Source organism: Desmodus rotundus, chromosome 4 (genome assembly GCF_022682495.2).
Source record: "Desmodus rotundus isolate HL8 chromosome 4, HLdesRot8A.1, whole genome shotgun sequence".
NCBI classification, from domain to species: Eukaryota; Metazoa; Chordata; class Mammalia; order Chiroptera; family Phyllostomidae; genus Desmodus; species Desmodus rotundus.
In genome coordinates, this window is record NC_071390.1 from 11,803,952 (window position 1) to 11,825,223 (window position 21,272).

A 21,272-nucleotide genomic window follows, 5' to 3' on the forward strand; every position below is an offset into this window, starting at 1 on the left:
GCCCTTTGGAACCTGAGCCCACCACCCACCTGGCAAGCTTACTCTTCCATGCCCTGCTGAGTTCTAATATCTCTCTGTAGCTTTCCTGAAGAATTGATGGTGCACACCCTAATCTGAGTGTCCTAATTTTTATGTGTCGTAAGTCTGTCTCCTTAGGTAGACCTTTGAGGGCAGAGACTAAATCTCACTCATCTACTTACCCTCAGTCATAACTCAGGGCCCAGCATAGCAGGTGTTCAGCAAATGTTTCACTGATGCAATTGTTAGGCTGGGGGGAGCCTCATCTTTGAAGAGAAAGATGGAGAGAGGTGTAAGTGGTCCCACGGTACCTGGAAGAAAGGGGTCTAACCCATCTGGTGGGTTTCAAAGTGAGGAAACAGAACATAATGCTGCAATGAAGGCATCCTGTGTTGCTAAGGGGAAGGACTGGGCGACCACACGGCTTCCCAGACTCAGCCTTCCGTTCAAAGAAATACATTCCAATCACCAGCCACTGCCATCATGCCTGGGTTGTATTTGGGTTTGCATATCCCAGTCCTTCACATGCTTGGGATTTAACCATCTAACAACTGGTCCCAAATCATTAGCGAGTGCCTTTCCATTCCTCTTAACGAACTTCCCATCCGACCCGCGTGCTGCCTGCTCACAGCCTCCTACCACACGCCATTGGAATGACGCATCTTACTGCCGGCTGCTTGAACCTTGTTATTTGAACTCTCGGAAAACTAAACCTTGTGTATCACCTTTGCAAGCCAAGTTGATAAGTTGAGTTTGTTTCTTTTGTTCCTCTTCTTTAATGTCCCTCCTCCCCGTTTGTTGTTTTGAATTTTTACTAGCGCGCTTTGTTTTCTTTATTGCTGTCCCCCCCTCTCATTTTGTTCTCTCCTTCTCATTGGAGGCAACGAGCCGTCCAGCGGCCGGAACTCCCCTCTCCCCCACCGGCCAGACAGCCGCCCTCTAACTCCAACTTACGTTCAGGCCCCTAAACATTTCCATGTTCCAGGTAGGAGCTGACACGGTCTATGTCATGGTGTCCTGTCACAGTGTAGAGTGTAGCCTTGTCACCTCTGTCTCGTCTCCATTTCTCATGCTTTTCAAATTGGGATGCACACAGTTGACAAACCCTAAATTGCAGGATCCGACCTAGGGGGCCTTTCAAAAATTTTGTATGTCAAGTGCAAGGACAGTGTGGAAGGTTTAAGTTTTCTCAAAATTTTTTTTTGAAGGGGCATGAGAGGTAGAGAGTGAAGGACTGAGGGTAGAGATGTTTTGTTCGTACTAAAATTTTGATTTTACCTTTCTGTCAGTGGCTTCTGAGATATCGCGCTGTGGTTTGGTGTCATCGACTAGTTAATTATCACAGTGGCCATCAGCTACCTTTTCATTCTAAAGATTGAACCACAGCGTCCCTCCAGAGTAGTTTTATTTTTCCTGTTTGTCTCCAAGATGGAGATTCTTTCCATGGACTTTTCAGAGCGGTGTAGAGTGGAGTTGGTTGAGTGGTCTTTCTGCAGTGTATAATTAACCAAGCACCCCCAGAGCCCACGAAGATATCTTGCAATTTAGGCTTGGTGCTGCCAGCTTCGTGCTGTAGTCACAGGCATTTGCTGTCACAGCGCAAATAGTAATTTGCCACCCGGAACTGGAAAAATCAGAACCCATCAACAGCATAACGTTTAGGGTCAGCTCGATTTGTAAAGGCAAGATTGGCCATCAGAAGCCATGATATTATTTTTCCACGGGAAGTCCATTGTTTCGCTTCTTTTAGCTGCTGAAACTGTTTTTAATAAACTACCCACTATGTTGATGTTAGAATACGTATTTGGAATCTGTAATTGTTTTTTTCCTTTTGCATTTCAAACCGACCTAATAAAACATAGGAACCTTCAATGAGATTCATGCCACTAAGATAGGACGGTCTTTTTAAAAAAGTTTCATTGAACCTTGAACATCAGCATTATGCAGCTGAGCCCCTTTAGTGCGTGAGGAATGCCCCACCGAGATACAGTGCCCACGGTTCTGCAGAAACAGCTGCTGAAATTTCCTGCGTATTTGCACTCACAGTGAAATGGTAGCATAATCAAGTGGGGCCCTGTGTAAATATGCAAATAATATTTGGTATCTTGGTCTTTTTCTTTATTTAAAAAAAAATTGGCCTGTAGAAGTTAGGATTTTGTCAAACATCCTGGTAGCACATCAGACTAGCCTTGCGCATAAAAACACTTTCTGTGTTTTAAATAAAAATACTCTTAATCCTACTACATTGCTTTCTACTCCTCCACTCATTAGTTGAAAAGCAAATTGAGCCACTGGTATCTACTGGGAGCTCAATTTCTAGACAATAGCAATTTGGGGATTTTCCCCAAACTGGTTATGTCTTCCTTACCGTAGAGTACCGCCACTGCTTGCATTTCTTCCTGTTTTAGTCCCACTTTTAGTGAAGTGTGTATTTGAAATAAATGGCTCATCAATTAATGACATCTCTATATACCCTAAGATGTATTACAAAGGATTTCACATCACTTGTCCATAGCAATTCGCTCATTCCTGTAATTTCTTCTCCCGGTAACTGGTAACTCACTCTTTGTAATACAAAAGTCGACCTTCTGGGTTATTTGTGTTCAAGAGTCTTCAGTTGGTTTGCCCCTTGGTTGGTCTGTTTTTCCCATCGCTGAACTGGTTCCCATAATCACACACCTTTGCTTTTCATTTCCACAGATCAAGGGATCAACATTTACCGAAAACCACCCATCTACAAACAGCATGGTAAAACCCGCCTTCCCGCGCGTTTAGCTTTAGAGTAGCCGCGTCTGCTGAACTTGTCTTTGCTGTCCTCTGAAAGGCTTAGCTGCTGCTGCTTTTGAGACTCAAACCGGGGCGCCCAGCAAATTATGCCTGACTTTCTCCTGAGATGCAAATATTGTAGAATTGGTGTCCCTAGACGGAGGACACTTGGCTTGGTCAGGAAGCTCCCAGCTCATTTCCGAGCCCATCAAACCATGTATCATTCCGTTCATTGGGGAGGGAAAGTGAGAGCCGTGCCGGGATTCACAGACAGCCTAGTGAGACTGTTTCTTCCCTTTACCGTTAAATAACTTTACCAATCTCTATACCAATTGGATCAGCTTACAATTTGTTTAATTAAAACTAGTGAAAGCTAGCTACCTGGAAAAATTAATTTGACGAAGCCGACATCAGCTTGGCTGTTCCGTTCCCCAGTTTCTTAGGGAGCCCGAAGATGATGGCGTGGACGGGACACACACAGATGCAGAGGTCCTAGCCCTCATCCCGTCTCGTCACCTAAAGTTGGCTCTAAGATTTAGCTTGTCATGCACACGATTTCTCTGACCTTCAGTTTTCTCATCTGTAAAACCAGTGAGTTAGGCTAGTTTGTTGTGCCTGAGAGAGATCCCTGCAAACTAAGAATCACTGATGTGGATTTCTAATTATGTTTCCCTTTTCTGGGGCTGCAGAATGTTGAAACCTAGGAAATCATATTACAACCCATAAATTGCGTTTCCCTCCTCCATCAGGGGGTCTCTAAGATCTGTCTGCCCTAAGTCTCCGTGAATGCTCAGACAAAGCCAAAGCGGGTCCTCGGTGATTTCAGAAAAGTATACACAAATTGTGCCTGGAAATTTGAAGGCTGCCTTCAAAATGTAGTTAACATTAACAAGTTCTTCAAGATTATGATGATGTGAAAAGCAAATAAAGTTTAAAAAACACAGGAAAAAAATTTAGGCCAACATTCTAGGGGAAAAGAGAGAATATATGTATTTTAATGGTTGTGGAACTATGACTTTCTTCCTTGTCTGTTTTTTCTTTTTTAATTTTTTTTTAAAGATTTTACACCATGTGCTTGCTTTTTAAGTTTGTTAACATTGTTTTTGTTTGTTTTTTTATGGTTTAATGTCTTCTCACCCACTCATTAACATGTGAATGTTTACTGACTTCACCAATTCTAATGAGTAAGTACTGTTTGAAGTCATGCTTTTTTATTTTTTTTAATTTAAGAATAAGATTCCCAGAGTTTGATTTATCAATTTAGAGACTTTTTTTTTCAATACTAAAATTGCTAGGCCCTGCCTCTCTAAACAAAAATAATCTAATAATTAAGAGTAAAGATTGGATAATGTTAGGTTATTTATTTGGAAGGGATCGATTGGCTTGTTTTCTTGAAATTTACTCTGACTTTCACTCTTTCCTTCCTTTCAGACTGTGCTCATTCATTAAGACTAGCACATCCAAAGCATCACTTCCCAAAGGCCGTTCTGCAAAACAGGGCTCCAGGAGCCCTAATGCATTTGGGAGAATGCTAGATTTAAATAAAGTCCTGCTTTATTTTTTATTTTATTTATTTTATTTTTTTGGTGATGCAGAGCTCAGTCCTTAATACACTAACACATGTTCTTCTTTAAGAAGACGATACATTATGCAGTTTTCTCATGAGGTTAACGATTCAGAGAAACCTGTTCCAAACCGAGCTAAGACCTTACTCCTTATTATGACGAAGGGGACGACCTTGGTCAGGCCACTTAGGCAGACTGTGACCTAGAAGTTTTCTACAAGATTCTAAAAGTTCTTTTCAGGTTCAAATATCTGGGAACCCAGGGAGGAGGGAAGTCTTGTTTAAGGCATTATGAATATATTTTGAAATGTTTACTAACATCCCAGGTCGCTCTGCAGAATTAGCCAGAATTAAGACCTGACCGTTTATCCCGGTTTGTTCTGCTCCGTCTCTGGCATTACATTCAGGGCTCCGAGCCAGCAAGTCTTCCTGTAGCAGAGCGCTGTGCGCCGATGCTGCTGCTAGTCTGGCTCTTGTTGTTTTAAAGTCAGATGACTCACTTCTGTGCGCAGACCCTTGAACAAAACAAAGACTGGGTATAGGAAACATCAGTCACCATGCTGAGATCCTGCTCGCTGAAAGCCACTTTTCCCATTTCCATTTCTTCTAGGACTCGAGAATATATATAATATATAAGGAGATGTATATATTTACATATATATATGATATGTGATATATTTGTGGCTAAAAAGACAAAAGACAAAGCCAGCCAGCCCGCTTATGATTAACAATCCAAGGACAGCATTGTGCTTTTAACTTAGCTCTTTACTTTTAGGTTACTAATTCAGATGTCTAGTTGCTTTAGGAATTTGTCCCATAGAAATTTCTAGGATGATGGAAATGTTCTATAACCATGCTATCTAATACATGTGACCTTAAAATAGGCAACTGAGGCACTGATTTTTAGTTGGATAATTTTCTTCATTTAAACTTAAACAGCCACATGTAGCTAGTACCGGACAGCGTAGCTCCAGAACAGATGCCGAAGAGATGTACCACGAAGCGTTGTTTCCAGTGAGCATTAGGAGCATGAGTTGGGCTGTCACTGGGCACCACTGAGTGACTGGGCAACTGATAATGGCGAGAACAAGACTATGTGAGTGGGTTACCACCATGGCCTTGCAAACCGGTAGCTAAGCTCCCCCTGGTTCCACCTAGATGCAGCTGCCTTGGCAGCCCAGAGCAAGTCTTCAGAAGATATCATCAAGTTTTCCAAGTTCCCAGCAGCCCAGGCTCCAGACCCCAGCGAGATCCCAAAGATTGAGACGGACCACTGGCCTGGTCCCCCCTCATTTGCCGCCGTAGGTATGCGACTGTTACAGCTAAGCCAAATGGACAGAGAGCTAGGGGATCTCAAAACGCCATGCTTAAAAATATGCAGGGAAATGAGTCCTCTCATAAAGGTTTTTAAGAAACGCATGACCAAGAGGTAGAATAGTGGAAAGAACTAATGTGGTATTGATGTGTGTGCAGAGTGTCTCCAAGTTACAAACGCCCCATCACCAGGCATGCTCTAACCAACTCACCAAGATGCAGAACTGGTCTAAAACAGATGATGCGCGTGGACCCTCAGAGCTATTCCTGCAAAATCAGGAACGCTTCCGAACACCTTTGAATCAAAACCTCTTGGCAAGAACATCGTCCTGTATAACTAGAAATTAGTGGATGAATTAACCGAGTTATCCCCAGACGCGTGTCTTCTTTCATTTAAACGTGTTTTAGACTATTTCTGATTGTAATTACAGTTCTCTTAACAACCAGGCTTAACACTGAAGCACTTTTACTTCTCTTTACGAGATCAGGTTCTCCATTTCTAAGAAGGGCTACCACAGAGCAGTGCATGTTCTGAGATATTACTCGTGGAAGGTTCTGTGATTTTACATCTGTCATTTCCATGGTTCTGTGCTATAAAATGTCACATTTGAGCTGTTTCATTCTTTGCTTCGACCCCCAGATTTACGCTTTAGAATTGTGTCTGTGTCTTTACTGTTTTGTCAGCTGTGGAATCACTTGGCCTAAACACTGGTGTTAGCAAACTCCGACGCTAATACTGGAAATTTAGCACGCTGGCTTTACCAAGATACAAAGATATGACTATCTTATCACATTTCTGTTGATAACATAAAAGGCCTTCAATTTTCCAAAATTTCCAAGTTTTTTTCCATTATGCTATTTTTTTATCAATTTGTTTTTGGAATAACTTTTATAAGCAATATAAGTAGATTTTAAAACAATTTACAGGTATGGAAATAGCTGAAGGACAAATCTGTCTCTTGGGTCCACTACTCACAAGTCTTCAATATGTGATGTTGACTTGAGGTATAGCTACCTCTTACAAACTTGCGTTTATTAAGTTTTGTTAGTATAAAGAGAGAACATCCACCTTGACGTTTATGATTTTAGGAACTAAGAATCGATCCTCAGCTTTTCTCTGCCAGGCAGTTCGTGGGGCCTTTGGGGTCCCACATCAGTCACGTTGCTTACTGGGGGCACCACAGTAGCCAGGCCCAAAGAGGGTAGGAGAATTAACATTTTATTGTTGAAACTGCCATCACTAAATAGTTTAAAGCTCTTTGGGGTTCTAGAATGAAGACAATTTCGGGTCCATTAATCAAAATAAGAGAAACTGAGACTATGAAAGTTTATTTTGATTAGATTAGCAAGCTTTCCTGTTTCCTCCCGCAGTCAGATTAATTCAAGCAATTTAGGAAAAAACAGTAATTATCTTAATTCTCCAACCATTTAGACAGACTCTTCCTTTCCACCCCCTGTCTCTCCTCTACCAGGAAGCTTAAAAATTATACATGACTTGCTATACTGCACCAAAGTAACTTTTTAGCTATATTGCTGTATTGAGAGTTTTTATTAGTAGAACACTTTTTTATAACTATTTTTCAGAGGATTGAGAAAAAGGAAGCATTAGAGACCCATCCCTTAAGAGAAAAATAAAAAGCATACTTGTTAATGAGTTCATTAAGGGTAAAAGACAGGGTAATATTATTATGGCAAGACTATATATTCAACAGAAGAGAAAACTATAAGGTTTTAAAACTTGTCATAAAAAAGTGACTATTTAAAGGTACGTGGATGAATTTGGATTTCTCTCTACTTGAAAATTGACCTTAGGGACAGCAAAATAATAGTAAGTATAGAAGTCCCTCCCACTGACTGCAGGGCTCTGGCCAGTGGTCAGCGGAATGACTTAGCCCCGATCGCAGGGCCAACCTGAGTCTTAACTGAGCCAACCAATTATCAGGCGAACAGAATCCGTGCCTCCCTGGGTCGCACGTTCACCTGGCTTGTCAAACAGACCACTGTCTCGAGAAACCAGCCAGGGTGCCAAATTGGTGGTAGGCTCCTTTTCCCCTTGTGCTGTTCGTTAATGGTCAAGACCACCGCTGACTTTGACAGCCTGACAGCTGAGCACAGGTGGCCTACTCCCGCACGACCCCCTTGCCATGAGGCTAATGTGAGAAGTTGTCTTTGCTGTGGAATTAGGAGCTGACACGAGACGCCGGTCTAGCGGCAGAGAAGAAGACGACGAGGAACTTCTGAGGCGCCGGCAGCTTCAAGAAGAGCAATTAATGAAGGTTTGTCCTTGAAATGCTTTGCTGCAGTCTTCAATTCTGTTCTATTCGGTCCATATTTCAGGAGTGATTACTATGAGTGAGCCCCCAAGATGAGCAAGAAGCGGTCCCAGCGCTCGAGGGCTTGCTTCTAGAGATTGCAATATGACAGAGTACTTAGTGGGTTCTTACCCCAGTAAGGAACTGATGAATCCTTTCAAATAACATTTTCCAAAGACACTTAATCATATTGGAAACACACACAATGTGAGTCATATGAAGTTATAGGATACCAAGTTGCATTTATAGCATGATCCCAATTTTGTATAATATGTGCGTAAAAAGTACTGGATGGCTATAAAACAGAATGTAAATGGATATCTCTGAGTGGGAGATTATGGGTTACTCTTCTTCTGAGTTTACTAAAATTTGCATTGTTGTTAAATGAAACAATGTAATTTCTTTTGAAAGTCTACTATCCTCAGTCTCCGCTTCCTACATCAAAAATCCACACCCAGTCACACATGCCCCCGGAGCTCACCTGCTGGCACTTTGGGGGAGGGCAAAGGAGGGAGAACGTTCTTCTGGCGTGGAGCCCGGCTCAGGGACATGCAGCCTTGACATTGAAAGGGCTGTCAGATTCAAGGTCCAGAACCTGGCCTAGCTCTTGGAGAACCACAAGCTCTGGGACTACACAGATCCAGGCTTCGCCAGAGTCCTTGCCAGACCCTCTAAAAAGAAATCACCTTTTTCATGAAAGTAATTGCAGGCTTCCCTTCCACTTATCTTTTCTTTGCGAATAGCTCAACTCAGGCCTGGGGCAGTTGATACTGAAAGAAGAGATGGAGAGGGAGAAGGAGAGAGAGAGCCGGGAGAGGTCATCTCTGTCAGCCAGTCGCTATGATTCTCCCATCAACTCAGGTGAGCAGTAGACCCGCCACCTTCCCTGAGCCAACAGCAGCCACCTGCCTGCGAGCGGCCGGCTTTGACTGTTATAGGAGAGGAAGAGACATTTCCGGTGGGACCCACAGAGCATTCCATAGGGAAGGAAGTGTGGGAAACCCACTTCATGTCAACTTAGCGCATAATCATGCCACGATTCTTCCCTAAATGTGTGTTTTCTTCTTGCTGCAAATGGGGGAGCACTTAGAGGATCCCGAAAACGCAGAGGTCAGGTTAGAATAGTCACCTCAGAGGGAGAGGCACAGAGGAAATCCATAGAGAGAACAGGATGCTTGTGGACTGTCAAGAGCACCAACTACATGTTGTAAGCATTATAATTTTATTTAATATACTCAGTACACATGCTGAAGACTAACGGTGTCGTTTGTCACACTTTTGAAGGAGATTACCTACGCACTGGGCTGAAATCGTTTATGAGGATATTTCCGCCTGCTCACATTTGTCAAAAGCTAATGCTCTTAACCCATAAGACTTCTTCTCCCATGTTCTGAACTAGCACCTAGTTTTCTCTCCTGAGGGTTCTTTAAAAATATGTTGAATGTTTACCATATATAAGCATTTTTTGCTAAATATTATTTATTCTTTACAACATACCAGTGAGATAGGTGATATTATTATTATTGTCCCAGTCTTGAAGCTCAGGTATGGGAAGTGTAAGTCACTTACCTGGGTTGGTCACATCACCAATAACTAGCAAAACTCATATTGAGGAACCAAGTATCATAACCCCAGAGCCAACAGTCTTAACTGGCTGCCCTGCTACCTCTCCTAGATGCCTCCCTGGCACTGACCTTGGATTAGGTGGTTTACTTCTCTTTGGAGTTCCATCTGACTCTGTGATTATGTTCTATAAGAATATGTAGCATCGTACCTACATGGGTCAAGAAGTGAAGACTGAACAAGATGAAATGCTGTGCCCCGAGACGCAGGGAGGTTAAGTTACAGAGCCAGAATTCATGGGCAGGTCTGCTCTCCCCAAAGCCCAGCAGATTATGAGGCATCCATGCTGTTGGTGGGACACCCTATCCCAGGCCTCCCAGGAGTCCAATGGTGGCTGGCCAGTAGATATTGATAACGTTCGTGGTTGACTTTCGGGTCAGTGACTGCTGCCATGGCAACTGAGGCATAGGCTTATTCATCCAAGTAGCCCTGAGCTCAAATCAGTGCTCCAAATCAGTCTTTACAGGCTTAGTAACCTGGGGCAAGGTACTTAACTTTTGTCAGCTCCTGTTTCTTCTCCTGCAAAATGGAAATAACAACAGCACTATTAGGGTTGTATCGAGGATTCAGATACACCTTCCCCACCCCTCCTTGGTAATATCACACCCACTCATTCCCTGCATCACCCACCATGGTGGCATTTTGTCAACATTTGAGCCCAATATTATTTGGACTAATTTTTCTTTCTAAATCTTGTATTCTGCAAGGGAGAAGATATACCGCCAATTTCATTAAAGAATGGGACTTCCTGTTCCCTAACCATTGCTTTTTTACCTTTTTCCTCATTTAGCATCACATGTACTATCATCTAAAACCTCATCTCTCCCAGGCTATGGAAGAAATGGGCTTCACCGGGTAAGATTTGGCAATCTGTTGTTTCCGAGTTTATCCCCGCTTCAGTCCTGGTTGAAGTGCTGATGTGCTACTCTGCATGCATCGGACGTGATGCTGCTGTCTGAATGTGTCTGGCATGCTGCTCTCGGAGTTAGCGTATAATGAAAATTGTAATCTCCCCGATCTCCTGCTGAATCACTTTGGGTTATGGGCAAAATGAACATTTCTATTGAAAGAAAGAAATTGACTTTGGATAAAAGAATAGCCTGTGTATGTTTATGGGAAAACTAGATTAAATAACAGGGCGGCAGATATTTCTACACTCAAGCAAAAAGTAATTAGTTGAGCTTTTATCTTTGTTGTAAAAAAAATATATAGGAAAGTTTTTGGCACCTGCATCGCCACAAAACATGGAATAAATGTTTTAGTCCACGTTTAAACTATAGAGAGATGTTTAGCTATGTGGAGAGATGTCTGATTATTTATTAGCAAGAAGTACTTGCTTGCCAAGGACCTGCTGAGTGGTGGCATTGAATGTACTACCAAAGACAAAGAGATTCTGCAGAAGCAGAAGAAGAAAGAGGGAAGAAAAATGATGAGGTCCCAGGACTTCAACTTGGGAAGAATTCTTAGGTTTTGTAAATTCTTTCAACCTTTTCACCTGTCTCCCAGATAAACAGTGGGGAGTAGAGTTTCTAATACCACAGTTCCTTTCTCATTTCAGCCCGTTTCTACAGACTTCGCTCAGTACAACAGCTACGGGGACGTCAGCGGGGGCATACGAGGTAAGGGTCCCACAGGCGCACTGTTGCCTGGCTGTGGCTGAGGTTGAGCAGAGGCCATGTGATGACAAGGGCATCGGGTGGGCTCATTGCACTTTGGAGTGGGGCCACACCAACCTTCTGCAGGCTAATGGGGCATCTATTAAAATCTCAAGGGATCTCTAGTGAAATGAGACCATGAGGAGCGAGTTTGTAAGAATGAATTCATCGCTCCTACTCTGTGCTGAGCACTCTGCTAAATTCCCGGAGGTGCAGTGAGGGAGAGGCTCTGTGGGGTAAATGCAATGGTTGGAGATGCCGAGAGAAGACAGAAACATCTTCTGGGTGGTGGGGAAACTTCCACGAGAGAAAGGCGTTTTCTAACTGATAACTGAAACCCGAGCAGGGAGGGAACTGGGTCACTGGGGACCCAGTAGGGTCAGGGCAGTAGGACACAGGCTCTCCATTAACGTGTCCGTGATTCTCTGTGGTTTTTCCCTTCTGACATTTTCGTTTCTCTTTTCTTTGCAGACTACCAGGTATGGAACCCTGTCTTTCTGGAGTTGGCCACCCTGGCAGAACCGGCATTTTCCAGCCCAGTTGCTGCCCCAGGGAAGGGTTTCTATTGGGAAGATGCTGACTCGGGTTGACCCATGTGGTCACTAGTCCGTGGCCGTGAGGAACTGTGGGAGTGGGCGTGGCTGTGCACGGGTCAGGCTGCCCCTGCAGGCCATGGGGACGTGGCACGAACCAGGCCAGTTGTCCAAGCACTCTTGCTGTGGCCTTGAACAGTGCTGTCTGCAGGGGTGTAGACAAGCACCTAGGGTCCCCCCATGTATAGCTTATTCTCTTTTAATGATAATGACTCGGTGCTTGAAGTCCTCCCTCCTTTGCCTGGTCCCATGTGAAAACAAGCTACTGTCTTGGCAAAAAAAGGAAGAGATGCGTTGGTGCCACTCCTTTCTTCCTACAACCTGAACCTTCTAAAATTATGATGGCAGAATGAGAAAAGGAAAACTATGCAAAGAAACATAAGATAAAAATAAGGAATTGACAATTATAAACTTGACCTTTTTTTTTCATGTACCACGTACTTTCATAGTCGGAGCCTAAATCGGGGATTAGTCAATATAGTTAAGCCAGGCTATTTCTCCCAGTATTCCTGCTCCGACTCCGCAAGGATCTCCTTCGGAAAAAGCCGTAGTAATTAAGGTGCGCGTCTATAAAGTGGTGGAGAGGATCTGAGATCCGAACAGGAAGCCTTGGGAGCCTACAAGGTTCTCCCTTCAGCTCCCACGCTGTCCCGCGCTCCTCCCTGAACCAGCCTTTCTGTTGCAGACCCTCCCGGACGGCCACATGCCTGGCATGAGAATGGACCGAGGAGTGTCTATGCCCAACATGTTGGAACCAAAGGCAAGTGCAGCGGCCGTCTCCCCTCTTGTATGAGGATGACAAGCTGGGACATAACCCTAAGAGAGATTTGGTTTTCTGTCTTTCCACCAGCCTCAGTGTTGAGGCTCTCTTGGCCCTAGGCTGGCACCTTTGGCAAGCCATCTTGCCATCTGGCTCTTTTTTGTCACACCGAGTCAGCAGGTGTGAGTCCTCACTGCATGTGATGCCATGTGCTCACAGGAAGGAGCAGCACGTCTCCTGGGACGTCAGAATTAACTAGTCCCTTGCCCTGAGCATTACAAGGCATGCCCAGTGCAGAGGGCTGCCACTGCAGATGGCTCCAGAGAGCGTGACCAGTATGTCTCAGTTTGCCCAGGCCTTTCCAAGTGTGGCACTGGAAGTCTGGCATCCCGGGACCCTCCCCTGCCCCTGGCAAGCTCGGATGGCTGGTTGCCCTAGCTCCAGAACATCCTGTACCTCCAGAGGTGTCCAAGGGCCGTGCTCCCTGGTGACCCTCACCGGGACTTACTTCAGTATGTCATCCACCAGAAACACTGCTTCCGGGCCTGCCTGGCTCCGTGGCTCCGTGAGCCAGCCACGGAACAAGGTTGTTGAAGTACATGTAACAGTCTCCTACTGTATCAAATGTGTGCCCGTAATGTCAGTTCTCTTCTAGTTTTGACTTGCATCCCCAAGATATGGAAAACTTGTATTCTTTCACACAACCAAACCTCCAAAGGCGCAGTGCTACGTGAGACCCTGGTGGGCAGTGGGGATATGTCAGAACTTGCCCCCGCACACTGGGGCCTCAGATGCTCTAATTATAATCTTAGGAGCTCCACCTTGGGGCCACTAGACTTCAGGCAGACCCTGCTTATTAATGAAATGGACAGCAGTGTTCTAGAAGAGGTGTTTTTCTTTCCTTCTCAGATATTTCCATATGAGATGCTCAAGGTGACCAACAGAGGGCGCAACAAAATCCTGAGAGATGTGGACAGAACGAGGCTGGAGGTAAATAGATAAATAAATAAAAATCTAGCCCCATCGGCAGCTCCCAGTGCATTTCCTCCAACTTTCCCCTAAGAAATGTTTTCATGCAGGCAGAAAAATGAAACGGATCACCCTCATATCGTAGGTGGAACTTAGTGATAACTTTGGAGAAAAACCTATATTTACATTTAAAAGATCAGCATTAAGTAAGATCCAGAAGAGCCATCAGGAGACCTGGTATGACTTTAGTCATTTTCTTTGGGAACTCGGTGTTGCCATAAGTCCAGCTGGTGGCATAGAAGGGACCCTCCATCCCTCTTCAGACATCCCCAGAGCCCTGCCTTCCCCTGGGCCTCGGCTGAGTCCATTGAGAGAGGGGAGGGAACACCCAATAAAGAGGTTTGGGCCGAGCAGGTTTCTCTCGGCTGCTTCCACATTCCTTGTTGAAAGGAGATCTGGGCATGCATACCCAAGACCTCCTTAGACCTGGAAGACTGATCTTTGTATTTTTCCATCTGAATGATTTTAATTAAGAAAAGCCCTGGCTGCCAGCCTCAGAAAGAATCATTTTTTTCCCTGATGAAAGGCAGTGCCTTTGTATGCAAGGTCAGCCTAGCACAAAGAATCAAGTCTCCAGTATCCTAGGAAGACTTTTCCAGGAGGGACAACAGCTGGAATGCCCTTCAGTAGGCCCGGCCTCCTCCTCGACTCCTGTGGCGGAGCCAGCAGGAAGCCTGGGGCCCCCCAAGGACCTCTTGGAAGTCTTTCTCTGACTTTCTTATTGCTATGGTCCATTTTCTCTGCATCTTTCTCAACATCCCAAGGACCTGAAGCAGAGTCACCTCCAGCATAATAAATCACCTTCCTATGTCTCACCACCATTCAGTGCTATTCTAATAATTGTTAGTATTCTACCAGCTCTTTGTTTGGTGGGGAGGGTGCTCACCTGGCCCAGCCAGGTAAGGAATAACAAGGGGCAATGCCTGCTAACAAGCCTCAGAGGTAAACTCCTCTCCCACAATTCTGTCTTGCTCTTCAAGATGATTGCTTATAAACAGGAGAGCAACTCTCAAAGCCATAGGCATGGACAGCAGGACTGACCGCAGTTCTTTTGTCCCTCTGCAGCGCCACCTAGCCCCAGAAGTGTTCTGGGAGATCTTTGGAATGCCCATCCAGGAGTTTGACAAGTTACCTCTTTGGAGACGCAACGAAATGAAGAAAAAAGCAAAACTCTTCTAAGTCCCCACACGTAGACAGCAATCAGAAAAAAAGGACTAACGATAGCAGTGACACATAGGATGTTGTATTAAGGCCCAAACCTGATTGGAGACTTTGCAAACTACTGTTCCCTTGGCAACAAAGAGGGAAAAATCTGATTAAAACACCCACGAGCCAAACATTGGGCCGGCCAATGGCAACGCTCGCCAAGGAACAATGGGGTAGAAATTTCTGTGTTCCCACACGCGACAGTAGTGTTTGCAGGTGACCCTTTCACTTCACCTGATGCACACAACAGGAGCTCCTCCTTTTGTTTTTTAACTGTTGTCCGACGACAGTGCCGGCTGTATGGACCAGAGCCAGCAAGTGCCCTTAGGATGCCGCGTGGGAAAAGCAGCTGTCGTAATTCCAAAGTATGAATATATTTATTATGTAGCAGAGTGGCTAAGGAGAAAGAGCCCTAGGGACACGTCCATGTGGTAGCAGCCTTTTGCACACACCTTTGCTCGCTGGCCTCACATAGCTCTGCACTCCCATAGGGTAGAAATCCCAGCCTGGGAACCCGCAACTCTGCTTGAGGGGCTCAGTAGCAGCTGGAGTCATTTTTAACAATCTCCTTGTTCTGTGCTGTTAGCCAGGATCTGGTTCATAAGCCACTTAGCTATTGTTTTTTCAAACGTTTTTTCAAGAGAAAAAGAAGGAAAAGGAATGAAAGGAAAAGCTGCCTTCACTCCTTTTCTGCTTCAGATAATGCGATTCCCTCTCCCTCCCCACCAGGGACTGGAGCTTTCTCTTGTCCCCCCTTTACACAGAAAGGAAGGGGAACATGGTCTCCAGATTGGCACAGTGGCATGCCGTTAGGTGATTTCTGCCCAGGGGCTATGGCACTCTTGGCAAAAAGAAGTTCTGTGTCCCACCAACGCAAGTTCCCATGTTCTGCTTTGCATCTGGCATCCTCTGCATTGAATCACGCCCATGCTGGTTTCGGGTTCTTTTTTCAAGTTATTTTCATTAGTTGGCTAAGGAAAGGCATGGTTTTCTGTTTTAAATCTCTGCACCTTCAGGGTAGATTGCTTGAAACTGTTTTAATTTGGCCTTTTCTGCTTCTCTTCTTGCCCAGCGCGGTTGGCCCCGTGGCGTGTGTGCACACGCACGTGCATCCGACCTACTAACTTATTCTGCAAACGGCTCTGACCAGGTGGAGCTGCAAGACCAGCTGTTCCTTGGTCTGAATGAAGCCAGACTAGAGTGCAGTTCTGCTCCTTCGCATCCATCAGCTGCCTCTTGCTTCATTCGATATTCCTGCTGCCCCATCTCCTCTCTGACCTCACCTGCGCTGGCAGCCTGGTGTCCTAATGTGGCAAAGTATGAGGGGTGGGGACCACGGTGTGTTCCCTGTGTTTCCCCGCCACCATCAGCAACAGGGGTCCCAGCACTAGGCTGGTGGGGAGACTTTTTGCCATTGCGGGGCCAAAAAGGACCCTCAATGTTTTCATTGGTTGATGATTATGCCCCATACACACTCAGATCGAATACCCATGTCAGAAAAACTGCAGTGATGGTTCAAAAACTGAGCCCAAAACCTGTTCCCACTAACGAAACTGTGCTTTCCTTGTACCTTTCGAATTTGGTTCTGCATCCATCTTAGAAGGGAGAAGAGCTTCTAGCCACGTCAGGTGTATTGGGAAATTTAAACTACGCCATGCAAACATGCACTGCCCGAAAATGCCAGCAGCCTCCTGTTCGCAAGCAGAATGGTGCTGTGCTTTGCAGTGGGGGCAGTGAACCCCAATGCAGAGTGGGCTCCCCAACCCGACTCCCCAGCAGAAGGCTCCGGGCTGCAGAGGTAACCTGCTTCTCCTAACTGCCAGACCCAATACCTGGGTCACAACACACTACCCGCTTTGTTAAATGGGGCTCAGCAAGCTTGTTCTCAAAACATCCAGGCCACTGCACCAGGGATCCGTATTCTCTGCTTGAGCCCCGCCCTGCACTGCTCGTAAAAATTCCAGGCGTGAACACGGTCAAATGGACAGGGATTGTTCACTGTAGGGATGGAATTAGACACCTGGCAAGCTTCTTTGGTGCAGACACAAGGGCTACATGTATAAGCATTGGGCTTCCTTACGATTCTTTCAGCACACTGGGTATGTGGAGTAAAAGAGGCCTTTACGGCACTATGAAAGTCAGCAGCGCTTCCTTTCAAGTTTCTTCCAGAAGAGCCAGGGTACCATCTCGTCTTCCTGCGTGATTTGTGATGAGACACAAAGAGCGTTTGGACCCTTGTCCAGCTAGCCACACGTCCACATTGTGGTTTGGGTTGGTTAGGGGATGTTTGTAATGTGAATTCTTCAATAACGCCAGACAAACTGCCTGTTCTCTGCAACCTTGAACAGGGAAGCTAGAGTTAATGGGTAATACGGTGCAAAAACAGACAAACAAAAAGTTGTTTTTATCCGTCCTGCCCTCTAGCCTCTCCCCCTCCTCCCAGGCCGTTGTTCCCAAGCTGAGTCTCCTCTTCTGAGGTGAGACTGGAGCAGCCGGTCCTCAATCTGGTTACGTCCGTCAGCTCCACTGGGGGAGCCTTTGCTGGAAATGTTTATAAAACTTTCACCTAATTTCTTTACACTTGAAAGCAAACACCTTTTTCTAAAGAATTGCTTCTCAGATGATTACATAAACTATATATGCTTTTGCTAGTTTCAAAAACTCAAACCATTTTGACTAAGTAGGTTTTTCTAAAAACTCTTCTAGGCAAACTCGGTGGCCGTAACCCCCTGCGTATTGAGGGCTCAGGGGGCCCCTCCAGGCCGCTGGCCCCGGGGCTTTCTCTGTGCCTGTCCTGAGTGACGGCCGGAGGAAATTGGCCTCTGCGTCCCCAGCCCTTCTGCTTCCTCTAAAGCAGCCTCAGTTTTCACAAATCACTCTTCTGTGTTTCCGGTCACTGTTTAATCAGTACTTCCTAAGCCGGACTTGATTTTATCTGATTTTTTAAAATTATTTTTCTTTGACACACCAAGTGCTTGTCAGTATGCCCCTAAAACTCACTCATTAGTCCTCCGTTTTGAAGAGCGTTCTATCCAGGAAAAAAAGGTTACTTTGGACTTGAGATTTCTGATGGCACCATCTCATAGTGCTGATGTACGTCAGGGGAAGCACCTTTTTATAATGAAAAGAATGAGAAACTTCTACTTTGGCATTTAGAAAACAAAAAACAAAAACACTGTCTTTCCCGTTGCTGCCCAGGAAACTAGGGAGATGGTGACTGATGTGCTCTGCATATGGGTTTTTGTGTGTTTGTCTGGGCAAGCTGAATTCATGGCAAGCTCAAAAAGAAAGGGGGAGGTGGGCAGTTGGAGCCGAAAGAAACTTCCTGAACAATTTTTGTGTGCACAGCAAAATGGAAGAAATCCAACATATTCTGACACTTAACCCGATTGAGTGGCGATTGGTATCATTAAATAAAATTCTCCCCCAACGTGTCTCTCCTGAGAGTGAAGATTCCAAGTCACTTGCTGAGCCCATTCACCAAAGGCAGCAGACCCTACTGTGTACACCACCATTCAGAAAGGCGGCGAGCTGCTGATCATTGCGTGTGCAGACGTCTGTTCACCCTGCGGGAGAGAAAACCCACGTCCTCAAAATTGATGTTCTCTGGGGCTTTTATGTACAGACCCACCCGGTAACGAACGTGTGCAGTTTCTGTGAGTTGCCGGCAACCCTGCCTCGAAACTCTCCCGATTCTTTCCATTTCTGTTGGGGTTATGGAATTTTTTTCAAGTGTTAGCAGGTCCACTGTTCCCCCCGCCCTCCCTCCCCCCCCTTTTCAGAATTATGAAAGCAAATATGTGGAAGAACTGCTGTGTCAAAGATGTGTCGTGTTCCCCGTGAAAGTGAGTGGGTGTCTGTCTGCACCCTGAGTACCGCGTGCTGGTCTGCAGAGGTGGCCAGTGGCCCACGTCGCTGTGCTTACGATTCCAACCTTCTCCATGCTCCTGTTGCAACAGCACTCGCCCCTCTGCGCTGTATCCTGGGTCTTCGTTATACTTAGGACTCAGTGAATAAAGTGCGTGCTTTATTCGTAGATGCCTCCACGTCGTGTTTGCTTTCTCGTTGCCCTGCTCCCTCTACAGAGCGGTCCCATTCGAAAAAGCCCCAGCCTAACCTCCAATAACCAAAATGAGACCAGAATCAAACCAAAGCCTTAGGAATACATTTTCATCACATAGGAAGGCCAGCTGGTGAGGGAAATGCAACCAAATAGGGTATATATACCAGGACTGTCCGGTGATTTGGACCATAGCGACCGGGTCGACTAAAGAACCATTTTTAATCGAGCTGTGGCACTGGCTGGTGTTTGATTTTGTTCGTGACACAGTCTCATCTTTTAGACAAGGCTGACAGTTTGGGGAGGTGAGCGGGGAAAGGATTCTGGACCGTCAGGCGCACGGGCCACTTGGCTAAGAAGCTCAGCCGCAGTGGGAGGAAAACACCTTTCAAATCTTTGCCCTCCCCTGCAGTACCTGTTTAAAGTGAAGCACTCTGACGTTTTGCTCTTCACTGCCAGGACCTCTTTGTACTCTAGGCGGCCTCAGCTCCTGCTGCTCTGCCGTGGGTCTCCCAGGCCTGCTGTCTTCGTCCATTGGGGCTGCTGTAGCAGAATACCACCAACGGGGGCTTGAGCGGCAAACACGTATTTCTTACAGTTCTGGAGGCTGGGAGGCCCACAGTCCAGGCGCTGGCCGGTCAGGGGCCTGGAGAGAGCCTGCTGGGTTTGTAGACACCGTCTTATGTCCTCACAGGGCGGCCAGCAACGAGAGGAAGCAAGTGCTCTGCTGTCTCTTCTTACAGGGACTGCCCCCCCTCATAAGGGCTCTGTCCCTCGTCATCTCATTGCTTTCCTATTGAGGGTGAGGGTTGAACATGAACTGGGGGGCACACAAACACACGATCCATGACGCCCGTGCGGGGCCAATGGCACTCACATTCAGTAGGCCCTCACCTGGAAGTTGGAAAGAGGTTCTTAGGAGAGTTGGCACGTTTAGTTCACTACTATAGGAAGCAGGTCAGGAAGCCCCAACTGGGGGTCTGTGTCCTGTTAACAGCTGCCTCCCCCCACACCAGTGTCACCAGTTCAGTCCCTAATGACCATGGCCAGTGGCTCCTTCAGTCCTCCTCTTATGCTGCCTGGGGCATTTGCCCCTGTTGATCCGCCATGCCGCTGGCTGTGGACTCCCTGCCTCACTCCAGTGGTTAGCCCTCGCACACACACACAGCAAACTCAACAGACTAGGTTGGGGATCCAAGGCCCTTCACCACTGACCTTTGCCTCGCCCGTTGCTCAGCATCCCCTCCCAAATGCCCCACCTTCAAATCCTGTTCTCAGCTCTTCCAAACCACGCCATGGCCTCACCACCTCTGCAGCTTTGCCCATGGCCTTTCTTCTCTACAGTGTCCAACTCTTCAAGGAGGTAGAGGGCGGAGAGCATCTCGCCCCAGGGAAAGGAGGTAATGGAACCTCAGTGCTTGAAATCAGTTGTTCAGAGCTCTTTGGAGTTACCATGTGAATTTCCCATGGGCACCATTGCCTAAATCAAAGACAAGCCCAAGTTCACACCCTCTCTATGACGGGCCCAACCCAACCTGCCCGGTAAATTCTTTGCGTGCCTGGAGTTGAACATCACATTGGACACTTAACCAGCGCTGCGGAGTACTGCTAGCTTTGCGTGTGTTTCTGCTCCTCAGTTGAAATCTCTAATAGTGAGGCCTCACTGTTGAGTGCTAGGCTCTGTGCTAACAGTATCCCCAGCAACAGGTCATCCTAGCGCAGATGTACAGGTGAGGAAACCGAAGCTCAGACACTGAGTAAACAAACCTGCCTGATGACTCAGCCAGTGAGGCCCAGAGCTGGGATTACCCAGATCGGTCCCACTTCAAATCCCATACTGTTTCCCTCCGCATCCCACAGCCTGTGACCTTCCAAAGGGGAGGACTGAATCTCCCACATTCTAAACCTCCCGGGTGTACTGCACGAAGGGGTTCTCTGGGGGAGACTGGCCGGTTCCTTTCAGTCTGTGTGCCCCATCAAGACCCCCAAGGTGGGGGTGCTCACTAGCTGTGTACCTTAAGGCCAATTGTTTAGCCTCTCTCTACCTCAGTTTGTTCAACTGCAAAATGGACAAGATAATAATATCCATCAGAACCCTGTTGCTTCATTATTATAGCATGTCGAGCACAGTGCAATGCCCAGTACAAAGTAATTGCTCGAGAAACTTCAGTGATTTGTATTAAGAGTAATTAACCACATAGACTTAAGAACCCCCCTAAACTCCTTGAGCCTCAGTTTCCTCATCGGAGCTTCAGGAGAGGATACCTGCTCCGGCTACCGTATTGGGTAGTGAGGCCAAAGGAGGTCAGGCAGGGTGCTCAGACACAGTGCTACATTAACAGAAGGCGTTGGGTCTGGAGGATTTCTTGGTA

General features: G+C 46.2%; 1 protein-coding gene across 7 annotated transcripts in view; it reads left to right on the forward strand.

The window, feature by feature from the left end:
- ABLIM1 (actin binding LIM protein 1) overlaps nt 1-18,876 on the forward strand; it is a 258,566-nt gene extending 239,690 nt beyond the window's left edge. For 3 of the 7 annotated variants that reach the window (XM_053923090.2, XM_053923091.2, XM_053923089.2), the window contains 7 exons: nt 899-1,003; nt 2,719-2,766; nt 5,507-5,653; nt 7,847-7,938; nt 8,718-8,835; nt 10,388-10,452; nt 11,156-11,297. In XM_053923090.2, the coding sequence (XP_053779065.1) occupies nt 899-1,003; nt 2,719-2,766; nt 5,507-5,653; nt 7,847-7,938; nt 8,718-8,835; nt 10,388-10,452; nt 11,156-11,257 (677 nt within the window). In that variant the 3' untranslated portion in view covers nt 11,258-11,297. Of the gene's footprint in view, nt 1-898; nt 1,004-2,718; nt 2,767-5,506; nt 5,654-7,846; nt 7,939-8,717; nt 8,836-10,387; nt 10,453-11,155; nt 11,581-11,723; nt 11,732-12,530; nt 12,606-13,514; nt 13,596-14,699 lie in introns of those variants that run through there. The other 4 variants (XM_045191346.3, XM_045191349.3, XM_053923087.2 and 1 more) reach the window with 4 other exon arrangements.
- Nucleotides 18,877-21,272: the final 2,396 nt, after the last annotated feature.